Source organism: Dromaius novaehollandiae, chromosome 1, assembly GCF_036370855.1.
Source record: "Dromaius novaehollandiae isolate bDroNov1 chromosome 1, bDroNov1.hap1, whole genome shotgun sequence".
Classification (NCBI taxonomy): domain Eukaryota; kingdom Metazoa; phylum Chordata; class Aves; order Casuariiformes; family Dromaiidae; genus Dromaius; species Dromaius novaehollandiae.
The window spans coordinates 7,630,555-7,649,981 of record NC_088098.1 but is presented as its reverse complement, the minus strand read 5'-3'; the positions used below and the strand labels follow the sequence as shown (position 1 = coordinate 7,649,981).

Here is a 19,427-nt window from a genome sequence, read left to right as displayed (position 1 = left end):
GTGACATCGGCCAGCTACCCCAGCAGTCGCAGGTGCATCCCATCAGGTCCCATAGACTGTGTATGTCCAGATGGTTCAAATGCTCCCTAATATGATTCTCCAGCCAGAACGATAATCAAGATTTATTAAAGTAATGGTTCAACGCACTACGGTCAACCATCATCACTCTATCTAATACCACATAGATGCAAGCTACGCAAAAAATACATGTTTTTTTTCATTAACAGTGGAACATCTATGCATCAGAAACTCACATAAAACATTCTTGAAATATTTTGTAAATATCTACTATAAGGATGAAGTCAATGGTTCTCAGGGAATGATGAGATAGTGCTAACAGAGGAAAAATAGAGAATAGCATTTCTCTTCACAAGTATGTTGCTGTTTAAACTAACAGAAGTGCTGACACTAAGTGCTCTCTCTAATCTATAAAATTATTTTAGTCAAGACACACTTTGTTAAGTAATTAGATGAAGGAAAAGCTTAGCATAGAGTGAGTCTATCAAGCTGATTAAGGCTCTAATTGAAAAATGTGGAAAATAAGGCTTAAGGCCCATGGAAGTATCCTGCATTGTGGGTTCTTCTCTGCCATTTCTATCTTGACATTTCAAAACGAAAGCTGTGCTGAGTATCTTCTAGGGAAAAATAGTTAACAAACAAAATGAAGCAAATAATCTATTAATTTATAATGGCAGAAGTGGATCTCAATGCAGGTTTTAATGTTTCTATTGGGGCATCTTGTAAGGTAAAGGTAGGAAGCTGCTGTACACATCCCTGCTGTACAGACCCCCTTGCAGTGATTCTGCTGTCACTGCAGATATGGAAGAAGACAGATAGATCTGTGTTTCCATATATCTTTCTAATACCTAACTTTCTTATATATCTGTAACCATCTATCTGCATATGTATCTTTCTAAATCTAGCTTGCCTGTATTACATACATTCTTCTTCTCAAAAATAAATAAATAAATAAAACAAATAAAACATCAAGAAGCCCCCTAAGATAACATTTCACATAGAATGTGACTTTCTCCTAAATAAAAATGACATTTGGACTAACAAATATTTGATAGACTAATTACATCATAACAATAAAGGAAGTGAAAACTTTGTTTCTATTACTTCCTCTATCTAATACTAATAAACAAATAAATCCAGATGTTATTTATTTCAAGTAAGAGGGAGCTTCCTATTCTCATTCTGCTGCATCTAATTAATATACAATTTAACTCTAATACCACTTGCTAGAGTCTACAAAGAAAAAAGTCTGAGGAAAGAGACTGGTCTAAATACTGTGCGTCTCGACCTGGTTGTAGCCGGACATCTGTCTTGTCCCGTTGTTATAGAGGAGAGTCAGACATCTAAGAGTCAGACAAAGCACTGTTGAAAATTATAAAAGATCCTATCTGTGATGCTAGAGGAGTGCCCAAAAGTGACGGCAACAGCATGCACACAGGAAACAACAGGATACATGTAATAGAAAAATAATCTAATATTTCACACATACTTTCCACCCACGGAGTCACTCACAGAATGATCCCTTAATGCTATTGGTTACCATGGTGATAAGGACAGCCTAAGAGCCTATTAGGACAGAAGTGATATACCATCCAATTACTCAAGGAAGTGGGATATTATCAGATAAAAACATTAGTTCAAGAACCCTGTGATTGAAGACATCCTCTATAGCTCAGAGATACCTAAAGATCGATTTTCTGGAGAGACAAGACAGTGGATATATTGCAGCTAATAATTCAAACAGCTTTATTTTACTTTTGATTTTTGATAAGTCCAAATCCTTCACAAATATCATCACTATGGAGAAAATCACCCTTTTGCAGCAGGCTTACCTAAGGCTAATATAATTAAGCAAATTTTTACAATATAATAAAATCATTTTCAAAAAGTAAATATGAAAAGCATCCAGTCAACTATATGAAACTTGATTTCATTTCCAGAACATCTGTGTGTGTCAGATAGGTCTCAGCAAAGTAAGAAAAAGAGAAAGATGGACAAACGTGCAGAAAGACTTAATCAAAGCCTTACCAATTTAAGCTATAAACAGGAACTGGGAAGGAGAAGAAGCACAGAAAAACACATATACAACTTAAGATCGCCATCAAACTGCTCCACATTACTCTGTGCATGTGTAAAATTTAAGAGTCGGGGAATTACTCAGGTAGGATATACCAAGGAATCATATTTTACTGGCTAAACATAACAATAGTGACGACTAGTTAAATGACATACAACACTACGCCTATCTGCAGCATCCTTGAAGGAAGTGGACCACACATCTCATGCTTTTTGCCAATTATACTGGTATTAACCTAGAATCAGTATTTTCATTCAGTTGTATTCAATATTCATGCAACTACTGTTTTGTGTCAACCCCAACCCTTTCTCAGCTGAAATGAGTACTTTACTATTACTAGGTGGAAGCAGGACCATGTCATTTTTATCTTGACTCTATGCACAAATAAAAGAATAATATGTTGTAGCTACTGCTATATATTATGCATATGCAGAATCCTTGTTTTGCTATGCAGATATCTTTTTCAAAGTAGGAAAATGATGTAACAAACTGCACTGTTTTTTGTTCAGCACCATCTTTTGTAGTTCTGTCATGACAGATATTTTGCCATGGGAGCTTGAGCAAATGAACCTGGGATCTGATTTTTGAGGTATTTCGGTTGCCTGGTGATGCAGTCATCTCCTCATACTTACCAAAACACATATTTTTCCACTTTCTAATGAATTCAAAGAAAACTAAATTACTTAAATTTGAAGTTGGTCTACCTAACTTAAGCCTTCAGTAATTGGAAATATGGAAATATGGACATATGGAAATGGTCCAGTTTATAACTAAAATTCTAATGCAAGTTAGGTCCTGAGAGGACTAGGCAGCCACTCAGCAGCAAGTTTGAGGATCTTGGTTTTATACTAATCATAAATTTGTATTTAGATGGAGTATATACAGGCAACATATCCACCTGCAAAATAGGAAAAAACAACCTTTTCCTATTTTATAGATGTGTTCTGAGGACAACTATATAAAGATTGAGGCTCCTGTGTTGTGTTGGTAAATAACCGAATATATAGGTTAGCTAGATATAAGAACATAAGAATAAACTTTTCAGTAATATAAAAGATAATTTTATACATGAAAATGAATTTTCTAGAGTTTGTCACAGAAATGTATTAGAAACACTTCTTTCCCAGCACTTGAAAAACATCACTATATAATAAGTGGTGATAAATGGTGACCTCAAACATAGTACTAATAGATCTCACAAGCATTGAAGGAGAAACCTTTGAAATAAATAAAATCTGAAATTAGCATTTTCAATATTGTTTTTCTGCCAACATCTCACTGTACTTATTTCATTGACCTCTAGCCAATAATACAAACAGGATTCAAGTACTGTGAAGTATTTCTTCCTCAAAACTAGCCTAAGGCAGCTTCTCTGGCAGTGTTAGCAATTGGGTTAATGACATGGTTAACAGCTTTAAAATAATCTTCTTCATCCTCAGAAACATCAGAAATCTATAACAGAAGGGAAAGAATCCCACGTTCTTCCTTAACCAGTTGTGGGTAAGACAGATAGAAGGCAGCGCACACAATTAGCTTGTGTCTGGCGGTCACACTGTTCTGTCCCTGCTAACAACATCACTCCTCCAGAACAGCAGCCGTGGAGGCAGTACGCCTAGCACAAAACAAGCCTTCCCTTTGGTGGTGCATGTCAAATATATTAATTCAGAGTACGGATGGCCTAAATTCATTAAACTATACCCCTATTTAAATTAATTGCTGTGATTCAGTAATGGGATGCTTCGACAGGTGGAACAGATGCTGGTTGAAATAATCGAGTTGTATTCATTGACCTTAGCTCTAATGGTAAAATCATAATTGTCAGAGATTGTGGATTCTGCAGGAAGTAAACACAGCATTGTGCAGTTGTATTTTCACTGACTTTAACACAAAGATTGTCTGTTTAGTTACTGATCTGCTATTTTTGAAACTAGACAGGTAAAAAAAAAAAACTCACTGGAAAATATTCAAGTGCTTCTCTACATAACAATCAAAATAATATGTAAATATTTAGCTTTTCAAAGAACATTGTCCACTGTTCCTTCTACTGCAAAGGATGCACCTAACTATATACTCCATATCCAGTTTTTCTCCCTTCATACCAGAATAACGTCACAGATTTTGAGTTATTTCTCATATATGGAAAGCCCAGTTATAGGAGAAAGCTATCTTTGGTTATCTTTTATTGCTTGTGAATCATTTAGAATTTTTTCAGGAAATGTGTGACTGCATTTCAGTACTGTAGGACAGTTTTTTAGAAGACTTCAGTTACCTGGATAATACCTGGCGAGGCCAGTTGCACTACCAAAAACCTGCCATAGCAAGGTGGGGTCTTCTTCTCTGTTCCTCTTGAACACATCATCCAAGGCTGCTGTCCAGTTGAGTTCATTTAATACTATCGTCGCTGTCAAAGAAAAAACATATTTGATATTACTCAGTTACATCTTCAGACAAGTAGCAATGACTACAAAGAGAAAACTAAATTGTTGCAGATGGTCATAACATTTTGTTTAACGCATCAACAAAGACTTAAGGAAATTTAAGGGAACACACTCCTCTTTCTTGGCAGTTTTAAGCTCCTTACACTCTCTTCCTCCCAATGCATTATTTACATGCCATAACTGTTGGTTTATTTGCATATTCAATATCTTTGATAAATATTTTTTTCTGAGATGTCATTCGAGTTGTACTTCCCAGACATAGAAAAGTAAATGCAAGTATGTAAAGGTGGTATTTCGATTAGTCACACCATGCTGCAAGAAGAAAGACTAGAATGATGCCAACAAAAGTAGATGAGTCTTTTAGAAAAGCTAACAGAGTTTTCCTGTTCAGAAAGGATGCTGTAAGTGGATTCTGTGGGAAAAAGGCAACAATGAGCATCAGAATGGTAAAATTAAGGTGGGAGCAGCACGCACAACAGCACGCATTACTGCATGCTGACAAGACCTTCACGTTTATAGACGTGATCACTTACGGAATGACCAGCAGAGTGAACATTAATATTTATGAGCTGGGTCAGTTTCCCAATGAGCTGAAAATACAAGGACATTCATATTCTTAAGCATGATCAGTTAAACATTAAGTGGCCAGGTAGGCAGAAATTTATATTCGCAGCTGATGCTTGTGTTAACCACGCAAATATACATTTTAACACGCCCTACGAGTCTGTGAAAAAGAGATGATGGGAGCCTTGCTCTACAGCCAATGAACACTGCTACAGTAATAATCAGTTGAACAAATAATGAAATTTTATTATGGTACAGATAACCATGCTTTTCCCCATGATTTAATCAGCTGTAAAGATCTCATTAACTTTGAAAAAAATCTTATTCATGTCAGGCAACAGCTGGCATTCAGTTAATTAGAAAGAGCAAGGGTTTTTTTCTTTTGTTGGTTGGGTCACTGATTCTTTCCTTTGTGTTGCCCAATGGCATTATAAGTAACATTTCTGAAACACCTAGAATAATAGTGATACAGTGATCACTGAGAGTGAAATGAGAGCTAGAGGGGAAAAAAAAACATTTCAAAACAGCTGAAGATGTAGACACAAATCCTAAGAAAAGCCATATTGTAATTTAGACACTGCTTATGCTTTAGTATTGCATGGAAGAAGTTTCAGTTCTCTTGCAAATAGACAAGTCAAGCTGTAAGAAAACACTTCAAGCTTAAGGCAGATCAGTGGCATCAGGGTACAAAATTCTGTATCTATGTCTACTTTCTAGCCCATTATCACTGTGAAAAAACAGAAACAATAAAAATAAGGACAGGTTAAAAGTTAACATTTGATAGCCTATTTCCAAAGTATGGTTGTTGTAGGTACTAAAGAAATGAGATGGTAACATTGAATTTTATAGGCTTGTTTTTAAAGGTTAAGGAGAAAATTGCTACACCATGTGTTTTGGAGAAAGGTTTATCTGTTTTTCGAAGAAGTTTTAAGAGAATATTACTCTCTGAAGATACAGCTTTATATAGAAATATCACATACAATTTCTAACTCTTGAGATTTCCTGTAACCAATAAGCTTTACTATATACCTGTCTCTTTGTCAAGTAGGCAATTATAAAAATATATATGTTTACTTGAGAAAGAGGAATAACTCCCTTAAGTACCATAATAACTTAATTATCATTTTAAAATGATAACTATTCTATTATGTCTTTTAGAACCAGTTTGATCTACTGTGTAATTAAGCATTATATACCATCTTTCTAAATTCTTCGAAATTTGACTTTCTTTCCTTTGACTTCCCAAAGTGGCTCCATGAAGTTATTAGAAGCTTTGTCGTTTACTTACTGAGACAAGAATTTCCTTTTGTGCTTTAATTTTGTTTGCTCCATGGCACTGTTTCCTCACCTGATTTACGGCACTTGGCCCAATGCAAGTGCAAGCCTATGGCTCCCAATGAAATTCAGGGTGTTGGAGATTAGGACACCAAAGGCACCTGAGAGACAGCAGCTTTTCCCACTGACAAAACATTTGGGTTTCAGGGTCCTCCATGGATTCCCAAGCCCCATCAAAACATAAACAAATGCATCTATCTGGCCTTGTGACCTGACTTAGATTGCAGTCCCCTCCCCATCTGAAAAATACCGTTCTACGTGACACCGGATAGAAAAAGGTGGTCTTCAGCTAAGCCATGGAACTGAAACTTGGAGGATGGAAATCCCTAGCCCCAAATCTGGTAGTGACTTTACCAGGTTGCTCAGACCAATGATACTCCTATTCAGCAAAACATTTAATCAGGGAAAAAAATATATTTTAAGTTAATCATGCTCATAATTGCTTTTCTAAATCTCTGGCTATGCATCCCCTGAAACTGCCTTCTCTGATATGAAATGGAATACAATATTTCTAAAGAGAGTATTTCCTTCAGACAATAAGTCTTACAAATGAATAAACTATATTAAATATTAAGATATATCAAACATATTACTATACATTTACAGATATTGTTGCAAAGGGAGTCTTTGTAATATAGTCCAAACATATATATCTCACACACATACATATATAAAAAATGAGGAACTAAGGAGATAATTTCAGCACTTTGTTAGACTTGTCGAGATTAGGCTATAAAGCAAGAAATACATCTCCCTAGATCCTATTTGTAATATTTGTGGAGAAGTGATGCCCCAGTGTCAAGAGTTTTATTTTCTTATTTATGTCCCAGTTCCTCCCCCTTCTCCTCCTCCTCTCTCTCTCCAAATCTCTCTCAGAGACTTTTTAAAAAAGATAAACATCCTAGAAAACCCAAAGACTTGCAGCCGTGAAAAAATATTGTATCAAGTCTAAATGACTGAAAATAAAGATAACAATGCACAACTCAACATAAAGAAGAAGAGCAGAATGTCCACACATGAGTAATATGAATAAAATGTGAGGAAAAGCTACTAACAGTATGTAATGTATCTATTCCCCCATACCAAAAAACACATCTTCCTGAACTCCAGAAATCAATAGTTAAGTACCTCAGTCCCATTTTGAAAATAAATTTTAACAGCATAATTGTAAGCTTCAATACACATCAGCTTCCTCTTAATTAATGTTCTTATCTTCACAAAAATAACTTGTCCCATACTTGGAACAAACACATAATTTATTGGATAGGAATGCTTTGTAAATAGCTCATTGTATGATCATTAAAACAATTATTTCTGGAGTACTTTGCTATCTGCAGTTGAAGCTTGCTTGCTTTTCTGTTAGTTTGTTTCTGTTTTTTGCCATTAGTTACTTGCACGTAGAGTACATCCAATTTGTGTTAACTAATCCAGTGGACAATAAATGAGGTAACAGTTGTTAGGAATTTTAGCATTAATCATTTATTTCCCCATGTCTTTATCTGCAGCATTTAGTGCCTCTTTGCTTCTGCAAAAGAATACACTCCGGACTTTAAAAGGCAAGCAAAAATCAGTTCCCCTACTTTTTTGAATGCAGTATCTCTGGTAGTAGGCAATTTCAAACCAATACCTGATTCTGGTTTAAAGCCTACAGCGATAGATTTGAAACTTGCCATCCGAAGAAAAGCAAATAAAAACATCACAAACAGCAATAACAATTTTTTAAGTAGTTCTTCCTAAGATATCATGATTCTTAATATGTACATTTAAGTCAATGCAGTGCTACTTTGACTAGCTCATAGTTAAGAGCGTATCACCTCTCAGAATACCCTAATTTGAAGACATGAATTTCTATTGGATTCACGTGATAAGTGAGAATTTCACTTGTTTTTCTGTTATTTAAAAAATGGATCTTAGTAAAACAGAAATGTTTAGAGGCATTATTGCCACACTTACTGAGGTGCTGTATATTCTAGAAGCACTTACCTTTCCCTTTGAGTTAACCTCTGCACAGGAAAAAGTTTTTGACTGATAATTGGCAGAAAATCTAGTTTGAGATAACTCTCCAATAAGCTTATTTCCAATTCTGCTAAAAGAAGTCTTTGAAGATTGCTTCTTCAAAGTACTTCAACTGCTACCTTTCACTTGACATGGGTAGGATGAAAAAATGAAATTCGTCATGGCACAATAGGCAACATGATTCTTTCTGGCTAATCCCACTGAACTCCATCCATCTTTTTCTTTTCTTCTGTTCTTTATGACACAAGATTCAGAGGCCTTGACAAGGCACAGATTCAATTTTCCCCTGCAAATGCAATCAATAAAATAGAGAGAGCACTATTGCTCTCTCTTTAGAAGAAATGGAAGAACACACTTCTGATGATTTATTCAATGTATAGGCCCTGGCCTGCATATAAGGCAGAGTGTAACTTTATTTGAAAATCCTGGGAGCTATTTACTACAGCCGAAAATATGACAGCTACCATTCCCTGGTGAAGCAGCTATAGGCACACCAGGGAGAGCAGAAGGGCCCAGCTCTGCACCTCATTAATGGCCTTTTACTGTATGGAAAGTATTACAGCTCCATATCCTGTTTAAGGAAGTTGACTCATTGAATTCTTTAAAGACAACATTGCCCAGCTATTGTTATGAATAAAACATATATTTGCAGTCAAACATTAGGGTATTTAAATGGGCAGAGAGGAAGCATATATTTGCAAGCACAGTTTTTTATGTGTGTGCATTGACAGGCTTCTGTCTGTACCGATAATTTTCAGGTATTATAGATATTCTACCGAAGGCGCAAAGTAGCCTTCTTTACAACTTGTCTGCTTTACTCAATTTTTCAAGCTTACTTTCCTTCCAGTTTATGTTAAATTAAATATAGTGTTACAAACTCTCAACTGTCACTGGAAAATTTTACTCATGTTGGACTGAGAAGGAATGGTCTCCCATAAATTTCAAAAAGCCATGAATATTTTGTATTAGATGGTTGTACTGGCTCATATATATTCATTTTCTAGATTCCCAAATATAGTCATTTTAAAGAACAATTCTGTTAGCAGCTTGAACTTCAACCCTTCAAATTTGGATGCATGGTTTAAGTCATCTATTTTATGCAAAGTTTAGCATAAGCAAAAGGCCAGAGCCAATGAAAGATTTAAGTGCTTCCAAATTAAATACTATCTCCTTGGTAACTGTTCCCCTGAGTGGAACTGGGAGTCTGAATTTAGACACTTAGGCTTTGCACGGAATACCACAGGAAAGTATTCAACTCAAAACAGTCATCCAAAAACCTCCACATCTCATCAAAAATCAGTTTGAGGAGAGTAATAGAGATGTCTTGGACCTGGGGAGTGTTTTATCCCACCTCTCAGAGCTGCAAAGGATGCACTGCCATCGACTTAAAGTAGCAGAGCGCACAGTCCTCCAGAAAGAGGAAACATGAGGTCTCAAAAAGAAGATCCAAGTAGTGCTCTTAAGTTGTTTTTTTATTACGCAAGTAATTATTGGATTAAGAAAACCTGACATAATCCTAGAATAAGACCAAAGCAGAGGAGCTGCTTGTCGCAGCATCACACTGTAACTCGTATGTTCTGCTGTCTCTCTTGTTTTCTTCCCAGCCTCATGAATCTTGCATTTTTGCTTCACAGCAGCATAGTTCTATCGCTGAATGCAGAAACCCATCCAAAGCCTGCACCTTGATATTCAAAATACTCTAGAAGATTTCCTTTATTTATTATTTTTCTAAGAAAACATTATCATCTCTACAGACTTGACCTCAAGCAACACTGTCCATTAACACAGAAATGTTCACAAACGCCAAAGTACTAGCCAAGAAATATCCTGCTACCAACCATTTTTCAAAGGTATATACAGAATACTAACTTTAGATACACCTCACTTTTTTCACACCTAACAACCTGCCAATTTATAGACAATAACAATAAATAATGAAAGCCTATGAACTAATTATGATATTTTATCCTTTGAAAGGGACAGAGCAAGAGGATTGTGATGATCTGTATTTTTAATGTTAATGCTCCTTTCATATTTAATTTGTTGAAGGTTAATATCAGGCTCTATGTAGATAAAAAGTGCTTCTGTAAACCCAAAACAAACATCTAATTATATACATATATATACACATCTAATAACTACATAGAAAATGATTTTTGCCACATGTGCTGCATAAGTGAATTTCTTCTGCCCTGAGCTTTTTCTTAACTGACTCCAACTTTTTTGGTAACATACTTTTGTAGTAAACTGTCAGGCACCTCTTAGATACATATGTGTGGATCATATGAACGTTTATCTACAGAACTGCATGTTTTAAGTATAGCTTGTGCATATATTCCAGAATGCCAAATTCATCAGATTAGTTATAAACATTGTAATAACTTGTGCTTAGTTTTGAAAGTATCTATCAGCTGATTTGAAAGGACTCTTACTGTGTGTAGGCTAACTATATTAGAAATTATCTACATACTTTGCAAAGTAAAGAATTAGAAAAGGGGAAACAATACAAATTAAATAGGCTCTGTCTAGTCTTATCAAAACAAGAATGTTCTAAGAAATGGAAAGGAAGTTTATTCTTTTCATTTAAGGCACAGGAGGAAAATAAAAAACAGTCTAAAAAGTTAACAGCAAATAACTATCACATAGTGGGATTTCTAATTGGATAAGTCATTGTTTTAAGTGATGCTTTGCTTGATCTTGTAAATATAAATCAGTTGCAAAACCTTGCTTTATTGTATTTCCTACCATGATCAACTTTAATATTACTGGATAATTAGAATTTTTCAGGTAGTATGCAGCCAATGTTGTGTAAGAAACAGAGTGTGTGTGTGTATATATATGTGTGTATATATATGTGTGTGTGTATATATATATGCATACTATATATACTATATATAATTTGGTTTCTAACATACACAAAAGCAAGCAAACCAAATAATTTCAACATCTGCTGAAATACATTTTTATAGAGTAAATATTTTACAGTAGTAATTAAAAGCATAAAATGATAAAGTGCCATCTACTTTTCCCTTTTCTCCTTTAACTGAACAACTTCTCTACTCCCCATTAGATATCTGACATTATGTCCCAGACACTTCTATAAATGAGTCTCTGAAGAAGTCACTGAAGTCTAGCATACTGTTGTGTCTATGTCAAATCAAGTAAATTAATTGGCAATGCCATGTGATGTATGCTGACTGGTTTAGCTGCCACATGCTGATAGCTAGAACAGCACACTAAATCTCATTAAAAGGAGAAGGAAATGAAAATAAAAATGTCAAGAACAGAAGATGGAATTAAGCTTCTATTACAGCTCAACAAAGAGTTAATAAAAGGTAGAGTTGTGAAATCTTCAGCACATAGTTTTTAGAAAGTTATTCATCTCACTATAAAATAGAAAAGATGCTCTTATTAGTATACTGTGTCCTATTGTTGCTTATGTTATTTGTGAATTTTCTAAGTTCTAAAGGATGGACAGTGCTTTTTACTTTGCTTCCCCTAATATCAAAGCATAACAGCTAAACATCAAAACCAATCACACAGTGCTCCAGTTATTTTATTTTATTTTTTTCTCAGTAAAGAGGGTAAGGAGACACATAATATATGAAAGATGTGAGTCAGGTTGCTTAGGGAAGTTCTGGAGGAATTTCAGATTTTGTGGAGCTAACCACAGTATGAGAACCTACGTAAAGCAAGAAACAGAATGATTCAAGTAGTCAGTCACTAATGGTGTCCCACAGGCGGTGATACTGGATCCAACATTGTTTGACAACTTCATTTATAACCTGGATGATGGGACCGAATGCACCTTCAGCAAGCTTGCGGATGACATTAAACTGGGAGGAGTTGCTGATGCACTGGATGGTTGTGTTGTCATTCAGAGGGACCTGGACAGGCTAGAGAGATAGGCAGAGAGGAACCTCATGAAGCTCAACAAAGGCAAGCGAAGAGTCCTGCACCTAGGGAGGAATAACCCCCTGCAGCAGTACGAGCTGGGGGCTGACCTGCTGGAAAGCAGCTCTGCAGAGAAGGACCCGGGGGTCTTTGTGGACAACAAGTTGAACATGGGCCAGCAATGCATCGTCATGGAAAAGAAGGCCAACAGTATCCTGGGCTGCATTAGGAAGAGTGTTGCCAGAAGGTCAAGAGAGATGATCTTTCCCCTCTACTCAGCCCTAGTGAGGCCACAGCTGGAGTTCTGGATCCAGTGCTGGGCGCCCCAGTACAGGAAAGCCATGGATATACTGGGGTGAGTCCAGCAAAGGGCCACGAAGATGGTGAAGGGACTGGAGTACCTCTCATAGGAGTAGAGGCTGAGAAAGCTGGGACTGTACAGCCTGGAGAAGAGGAGGCTCAGGGGGAATCTTATCAATGTGTATAAATATCTGACGGGAGGGTATAAAGAGTATGGGGCCAGACTCTTCTTAGTGGTGCCCAGTGACAGGATGAGAGGCAATGGGCACAAACTGGAACACAGGGAATTTCACTTGAGCATAAGAAAACACTTTTTTACCATGAGGGTGGTCAAAACACCAAACAGGTTGCCCAGAGAGCTTGTGGAGTCTCCATCCTGGGAGATATTCAAAAGCTGTCCGGACATGGTCCTGGGCAACATGCTCTAAGTGACCCTGCTTGAGCAGGGGGGTTGGTCCAGATGATCTCCAGACATCTCTTCCAACCCCATGTATTCTGCAATAATAACACTTCCTCATTTCTTAACATTTATTATTAATTTTTACAGGCCTCTACTTTAAAATAATTTCTTCTTTAAAAACAGATGAAGTTTCATTTTAAAAATTTGTTGCATTTTTTATGAAGATATCAGGGATTAAATATCAACAAAACATCCACTTAAAAATACTCATAGCTATATTATTCGTTAACTTTGTTCTTCCCTCACTTTGCTCTAATTTTTATTAGCATTTCAAAGGATATATCAAACTAAACTACTATAGAGATATGCTTGATCTTCAGTAAAGACTTCTCTCTACAAAAATGCTAATTAGGTGTTAACAAAACAAACTAAAGCAATCAAAAAACTGTCTAGAAATCTTTTTTGGTATAATTTATTCAACTTTGTCTTCAGTCTGGGAGGGTCCACCATTTCAATTACTTTCTAGTCATTAGGGCACCTTACAAGATCAGTAAACCCTAAGCAGTAGCTGGGGTAAGTTAGAGGGAAAAAGATACTAGAAATAAGAAAATTCTGGAACATACAGAAACACATTTTTGACCTGCCATAAATGAACTGGAAACAGGCCATCTCATCCAAAAATACGGTCTGTCTTACCTCATGCTTTCTGCAACGTATTTTAAATATTTTGCTCATTCCCAATACAATTACTTCTGGTCTGAAAAGTCAGTTAATTTGGAAATGGATGCTATCGCAAGTTAATTTTTATACAGAACACCTATTATGAAGTTCTTACAATTTCCCAGTCCTAGTAAGTTGGAAAGCACAAGTATCTCCCACAAAAATAAAGATGTGTCTGTACAGTAATATAAAGATCGCTTGACACCTTGTCTGGAATACTGCAGACAATCTGTGCTGTCCATTATGCCAAAGAGATGAACTGTAAGCAGAAAAAGTGCTGAAAAGAGCCACTAAGATAACTGGTGACAAAGAATAGCTCTCTTCTGAGAGGAGACAAAGAGCCTGACTCATTTAGCCTGTAAAAAAGAGCAGTTCTGGAAAGGGTATGTCAGCATAAGGATGGTGCTGCACAATAACAAATGGGTATAACCTAGCTAAGAATAAAACAGAGCTGGAAATTAGGAGGTCTTTTCTAGAGCAGAAGGCCTTAGAGTGAACTTCTGATAGGAGAACTGAGCAAAGAGGCCAGACCTTCCTCTGCTTTTAAGACTGAGCTTGATCAGTTCAGTAAAGGAATGACAGGGACTAGCTAGCTTAAGAACTGGATAGGAGGACCCTAAAGGTGTTTCCAATCCAATTCTGATATACCATGCTCTGTTACAAATAAAGAAAAGGTCCTTTTAAAAGCTGAAGTTCAGTAACTACAAACAACAGCTTTATACAGACTTAACGAAGCACAAGAACTAGCAGTAAAACAGCTTTTCTTATTAATTTTTAAATAATGAATATTAAATGCTTGCAAATAAACTACGGTAAAATTTTTATTACATGAATGCACACACACCTAAAATAGAAAATAAATAAAATTAAATATATATTCACATTTATCATAGACAAGAAGGTTTTTTTCTAAGGTTTAGGGCATTTTTATAAATATTAAAATGGTACGGTGGATTTGGCTAATGGATTCTAATCTAATCCCCATGTAAATGAAAGTTTAATGAATGGCAGGGAAATGAGCAGACTGGTTTAATCTATCTAAATGCATCTCTGGCAACAGAAATCCAAGACACACCGAGTGTGAGGGGAATACAATGCACAAGTGGGAAACGTGAGAAAAATGATGATGAGACCAAGTTCGTTTCATCACCTGAGCTAGCACAGAGGTGACAGCCCCTGCTCCCTGTCAATATTCCAGCCACCTCACGGAAGAGTTTTGCAGACTTAAAATAATGAAATTTCCACCTCCTTTCTTTTTTTCTCCTTGCTTTTGGCCAAAGGTTGTGCCACTGTCTTCTCTCCCTGGAGAAATTTGCCTGACAGAAATTTGAAGATGATGGATATTTTCTAAAATTCAGCTACCTGAGGAAGAAGTCTCTTCTCCCTCCAATAGCTGGAACATGGGTCTCATAGGCTACTGCATTATGCCTTCCTGGAAACAGAATATAAAGCTGAAATAGAAATCATCCACCTACAGCGTGACATCGCCATAGGTATTGTACCTTGACTGTTAATTAAGCTTGCTTTTGTATTATTTTCAAGGTTATGTACAGGGAATATTAATATAACTCTTCCTTAAAGAGGAAAGGAGTCTGTACGGTACGAGACAGGTTATATGGTTCAAAGCTAGCTGCCTCTGCAAGAGAGCTTTTCCTTCTCTCTCTGAAGACACTGCTAAGATTTCTTGCTATAAATAAAGACTTTTTGCATATCTTTACAGAAGAAAAAGATGTGTTTCTTTTACTTAATCTATATCATTAATCTACGAGGAACAAGGTACGGCTTCACAGTCTCATCCTTCCAAGACGCCCCACTGAATCCCACTGCTCGGGTGAATCCTGGCCTCCCCAAAGGTAATGGCAGAACTCCCCTACCGTGGTGCGAAGTGATTTCATCCTCCGTCTTCAAACACGCTGCCTACCCTGCAGTGCTCAGCTGCTCCCTCCATATGCCCCAGGCTGCCAGGCTGGTGCAGTGAGCAGATCACAGAACCAGGAGCCAGGACTTAGCACTTTAGCTTTCAAAGCAGATGAGCAAGAACTTGAAAATCACTTTGTAAAATCAAAATACCTTTGAAATAATGACAGACTCAAAAGGATCTTCATAAATGCAGTAAAATTCAGCTCCTGTAAAGCTTTTGTGTCTACTTCCATGCTGTGACGTACTCTCTCAGGATTCACCTAAACTTGTTTTAATCAATACAGCAGCTCTCTCTGTGTTGTACAAACGGCGTTCAAACAGAAACACATTTTACAACCGTGTGTTTCCCGGAGGTCTCCTCATTTTTCATTTGCTTAGTTTGTGATTACATAAAACCCCAGGAGGAGGTAGTAAAGTTGCACAAAATGGTTTAAACTACCAGAATGAGACGAACAAAGAAATCATACCACCTTGTATACTCTATTTTGAGATAATTTAAACTGCACTAAACTTCAGCTGCTTTAGCTTTCCATATTTAAATCCGAAGGCCATAATCATTCATGAATTAGTTAGTATAGTAATAATGTGGAATAAGTAGATCTGCATAAGCAGAATTTTTAAAACCAGAGCTGCTGAGTTTGAATTTTCTAAATGTTTATGCATAAATCATTCTAAATAATAGGAAGAGACCAATGTCTTCAGGAAAAACAGACACAGACGGAACAAGTGAACAGAAGTAAAAAAAAGCATCTGGAACCAAAACGGTTAGGAGTATATGTCAAAGATCTCTCAAGTCAATATAGTATGTTAAATAGTTACTTTCAAACAAAGTCAGGGAGTGAGGGCAGAGTACCACATTCCGTAGGATAAGGAGAAAGACATTAATATGAATCTGGGTTTAATATAAGTCTTTAATAAGGAGCCATACCACACAGTGAAATACAACAAACTTCAGACTTACAGGCATTTCCACACACACTTAACCTTCATATTCGATAAATGAAGGATGCAACACCGAGAGCCAGGAGCTTAGCACCTGCTAATTCTCATGTTGCTGTGACAAGCTGCATCAATTCAGGACATAACCCAGGGAAATGAGGGCCCAAATCTGCTGGTGACCTATTTCGAGAACTGTTTCAAAAAAGGAAAAGGAGACACCTAGCAGATCTTCAGATCAATTTGTAAAAAAAAGAGTGTATGAAGCAACAGAAGACTTATCCTAACTCAGAAACTCATTGCCTTGTTCCTCTAACACTGTTCTGGTTGTATTGGCTTCACCACCAGCAAGCCGTGCAAGGCAACGGACACAGGCTCGTTCAGTGAGACTGCTGGTGCTGGGGCTGTGAAGCTCCCATTGAACATGTCTTGGAGGTTTTACTTTCTCCTACATTTAATCTGTCCTGCAGACAGAATGCACATTTGCAGTTGAAGCAGGTCAGATCCACTCTGAGAGGGCCACATCTGAAGGGCGTCCAGCTGGCACGCTCTGCGACGCCTCTACGTCACTCCCAATCCCAGCTAAAATGCTAACGTAGGCAGATCCAGCTCAGATCCAGCCCTAGTCTCCTGAAACGATTACAAAGGGTCATACAAACTAGATAGCTGAGGAAAAAAATGGACTTTCAGTGATAAAAAGTATACAGCCAACACATCATACTTAGCTCTATACTCAAGAGAGTCATTTTGACTAGAGCAAAATGTCATCCTGTGATTTTCATTGCCCCAGTCATCTTCAGCAGCAAATGTGGCTGGATCCAACTATGTCTGTATTAGCTGCCATAACTGACAGGGGAGGACACTCAATTTCACCTAAATGGGCCTGAGCATGATAAAACAAAGAAAATATATATGTTTTTAGACACACAACAACTAAGAGTATGTATGTAACAACGCAGCTTCTTATCTAAGAGCATTGCTTTCTTGGTAAAATAATATGTAATGGACAGATTCCCAGCTGCTACAAATTGCCATATTTTCACTGATACAATACCACCATGTATACCAGCCAAAAATCTGACCCTGATTTTATAAATATTTCCTTCACCATGAAGAAACGAGAAGCGTAAAGCAAAGCTAAGCAATAATGGCACTTTAGGGATCGGACAGCACTCCGTACCAGAGTTATACTTTAATAGGTCCTGTACATGCTTTATGCATATAGCAGTGCTTCAGAAAATGAGACAAGTAGTAAAGAAACCAGAGTTGTGCCCCCCGCTGACATAAACTGATGTAACAACACTGAAGTCATTGGACTAAGCTGCTTTGATCTATGTGCTTTTAACCTTTTTTTAACTTTTAATCTTACTAAGCCTCAGCTCCTCAGCTACAGTAGGGGAACAATTATATATTCTTAACTTCATTGTCACATTTAAGTAACAACTAAAGCTTGTCCTTAATGTCTTGAAGGTATTTTGAATGATTTCTTGACACAATCTAGTGTCTTGGTGTAAAAGCAAATTCATGATGAATGTACTTTATATATTGATATTTGTCTTAACGCAACTCAGTATCTGGTTAGCATTTTGCAATTGTAAATTAACACAGAAAGCAATACAGAGAGAGACAAATGTAAGCAAGTGTTATTTTTTTTTCTTAGCATCAGTCAAGCAATTGGAACATCGATTGATGCTTGCAGAGCAATCAAACAAAAATCACTTTTTTATATAATATCTTTTATTTTACATTTTCAGATGCCTGATCACTGACAGAATTTTGAAAAGATTTATATATTTAGAGTCAAGAAATAAAAAAAATAAGTTTTTAAGACCTACTCATCCATTTTTAGTAAGACCCTTCTATTTTTGCAGAAACCAACCCAGAAAATTTTATTTTATTCCTTCTGCTATCTGCAACACAGAACCAAAAAACCCTGAATGGTACAAATGTTATGGATGACTGACTCCTACAAAGTAGCTTCAGACCAAAAAGCAGGGATAAACCCTGAAAGACATGTTATAGGACCAGCCAAAGATACAATTTGTTTCTCAAAAAGCTGGATTTTGGGCACTAGCAGTCAAATGTCCCAGCGAGCGCTCCCCAGGTATCTCTGCGCAGGGAGAAACTCTTTCCCCTTCCCCCTTGCAGGGCAGCTAATGCAGTAGCAAAGCACGAGCAGAGACAGCCTGAATGTGAGGAAACAGTGAATAACAGGCTGTCAAAGAGGCAGCCACCCTTCCTGGCAGCGCACGACCAGCCGAAACGGCAGACAAGCAAGCAGGCGTGTGCTCAGGAGACCCTCGTCCCTAAGGCAGGGCATGAGGAAAGAGAAATGCCATTGCTAAGTAATTTGCCACAATCGGCTGCTTATTAATGTATTATTTGTATTATGATTTTGTTTTGCTAAGTACTGTCTAATCACATAGGCAGGAATCTTTTATGTCTTGAAGGATCTAAAATGAAAATTAAGATGTAACGTAATGATTAAGGCAAACAAGAGTAGGGGAGTAGGAGTATCTCTGTGTGAAGGACCAGACTGGCAGCAGAACAAGAAAAGGTGGTTTCAGGAGCTGACTATTGCAAAACTGTGCCATATCCTTCAATTACCCACTGTCCTTTTCCATGTTTTAGTCAAATAAAAACAACTGCTTAATGTCCGTCTGCCTCTAGCCTCCCATTCCCTGTTTTCTGTGACAGAGAAGTCCGATCAAATTACTCCTTAATTTGAAAGCGGGAAGTAATTGCATTGACTAGAAATGGAACGACGACAGGCAAAGTGGTGCAAGGACACTTTTGCTGTAGATATGGA

General features: G+C 37.0%; 1 protein-coding gene across 2 annotated transcripts in view; it reads right to left on the bottom strand.

Moving 5' to 3' along the window:
* Window positions 1-19,427, bottom strand: part of CACNA2D1 (calcium voltage-gated channel auxiliary subunit alpha2delta 1) — a 413,553-nt gene that overhangs the window by 117,987 nt on the left and 276,139 nt on the right. For both annotated transcript variants that reach the window (XM_064504936.1, XM_064504943.1), the window contains exon 7: window positions 4,365-4,496. In XM_064504936.1, the coding sequence (XP_064361006.1) occupies window positions 4,365-4,496 (132 nt within the window). The remainder of the gene's footprint in view (window positions 1-4,364; window positions 4,497-19,427) is intronic.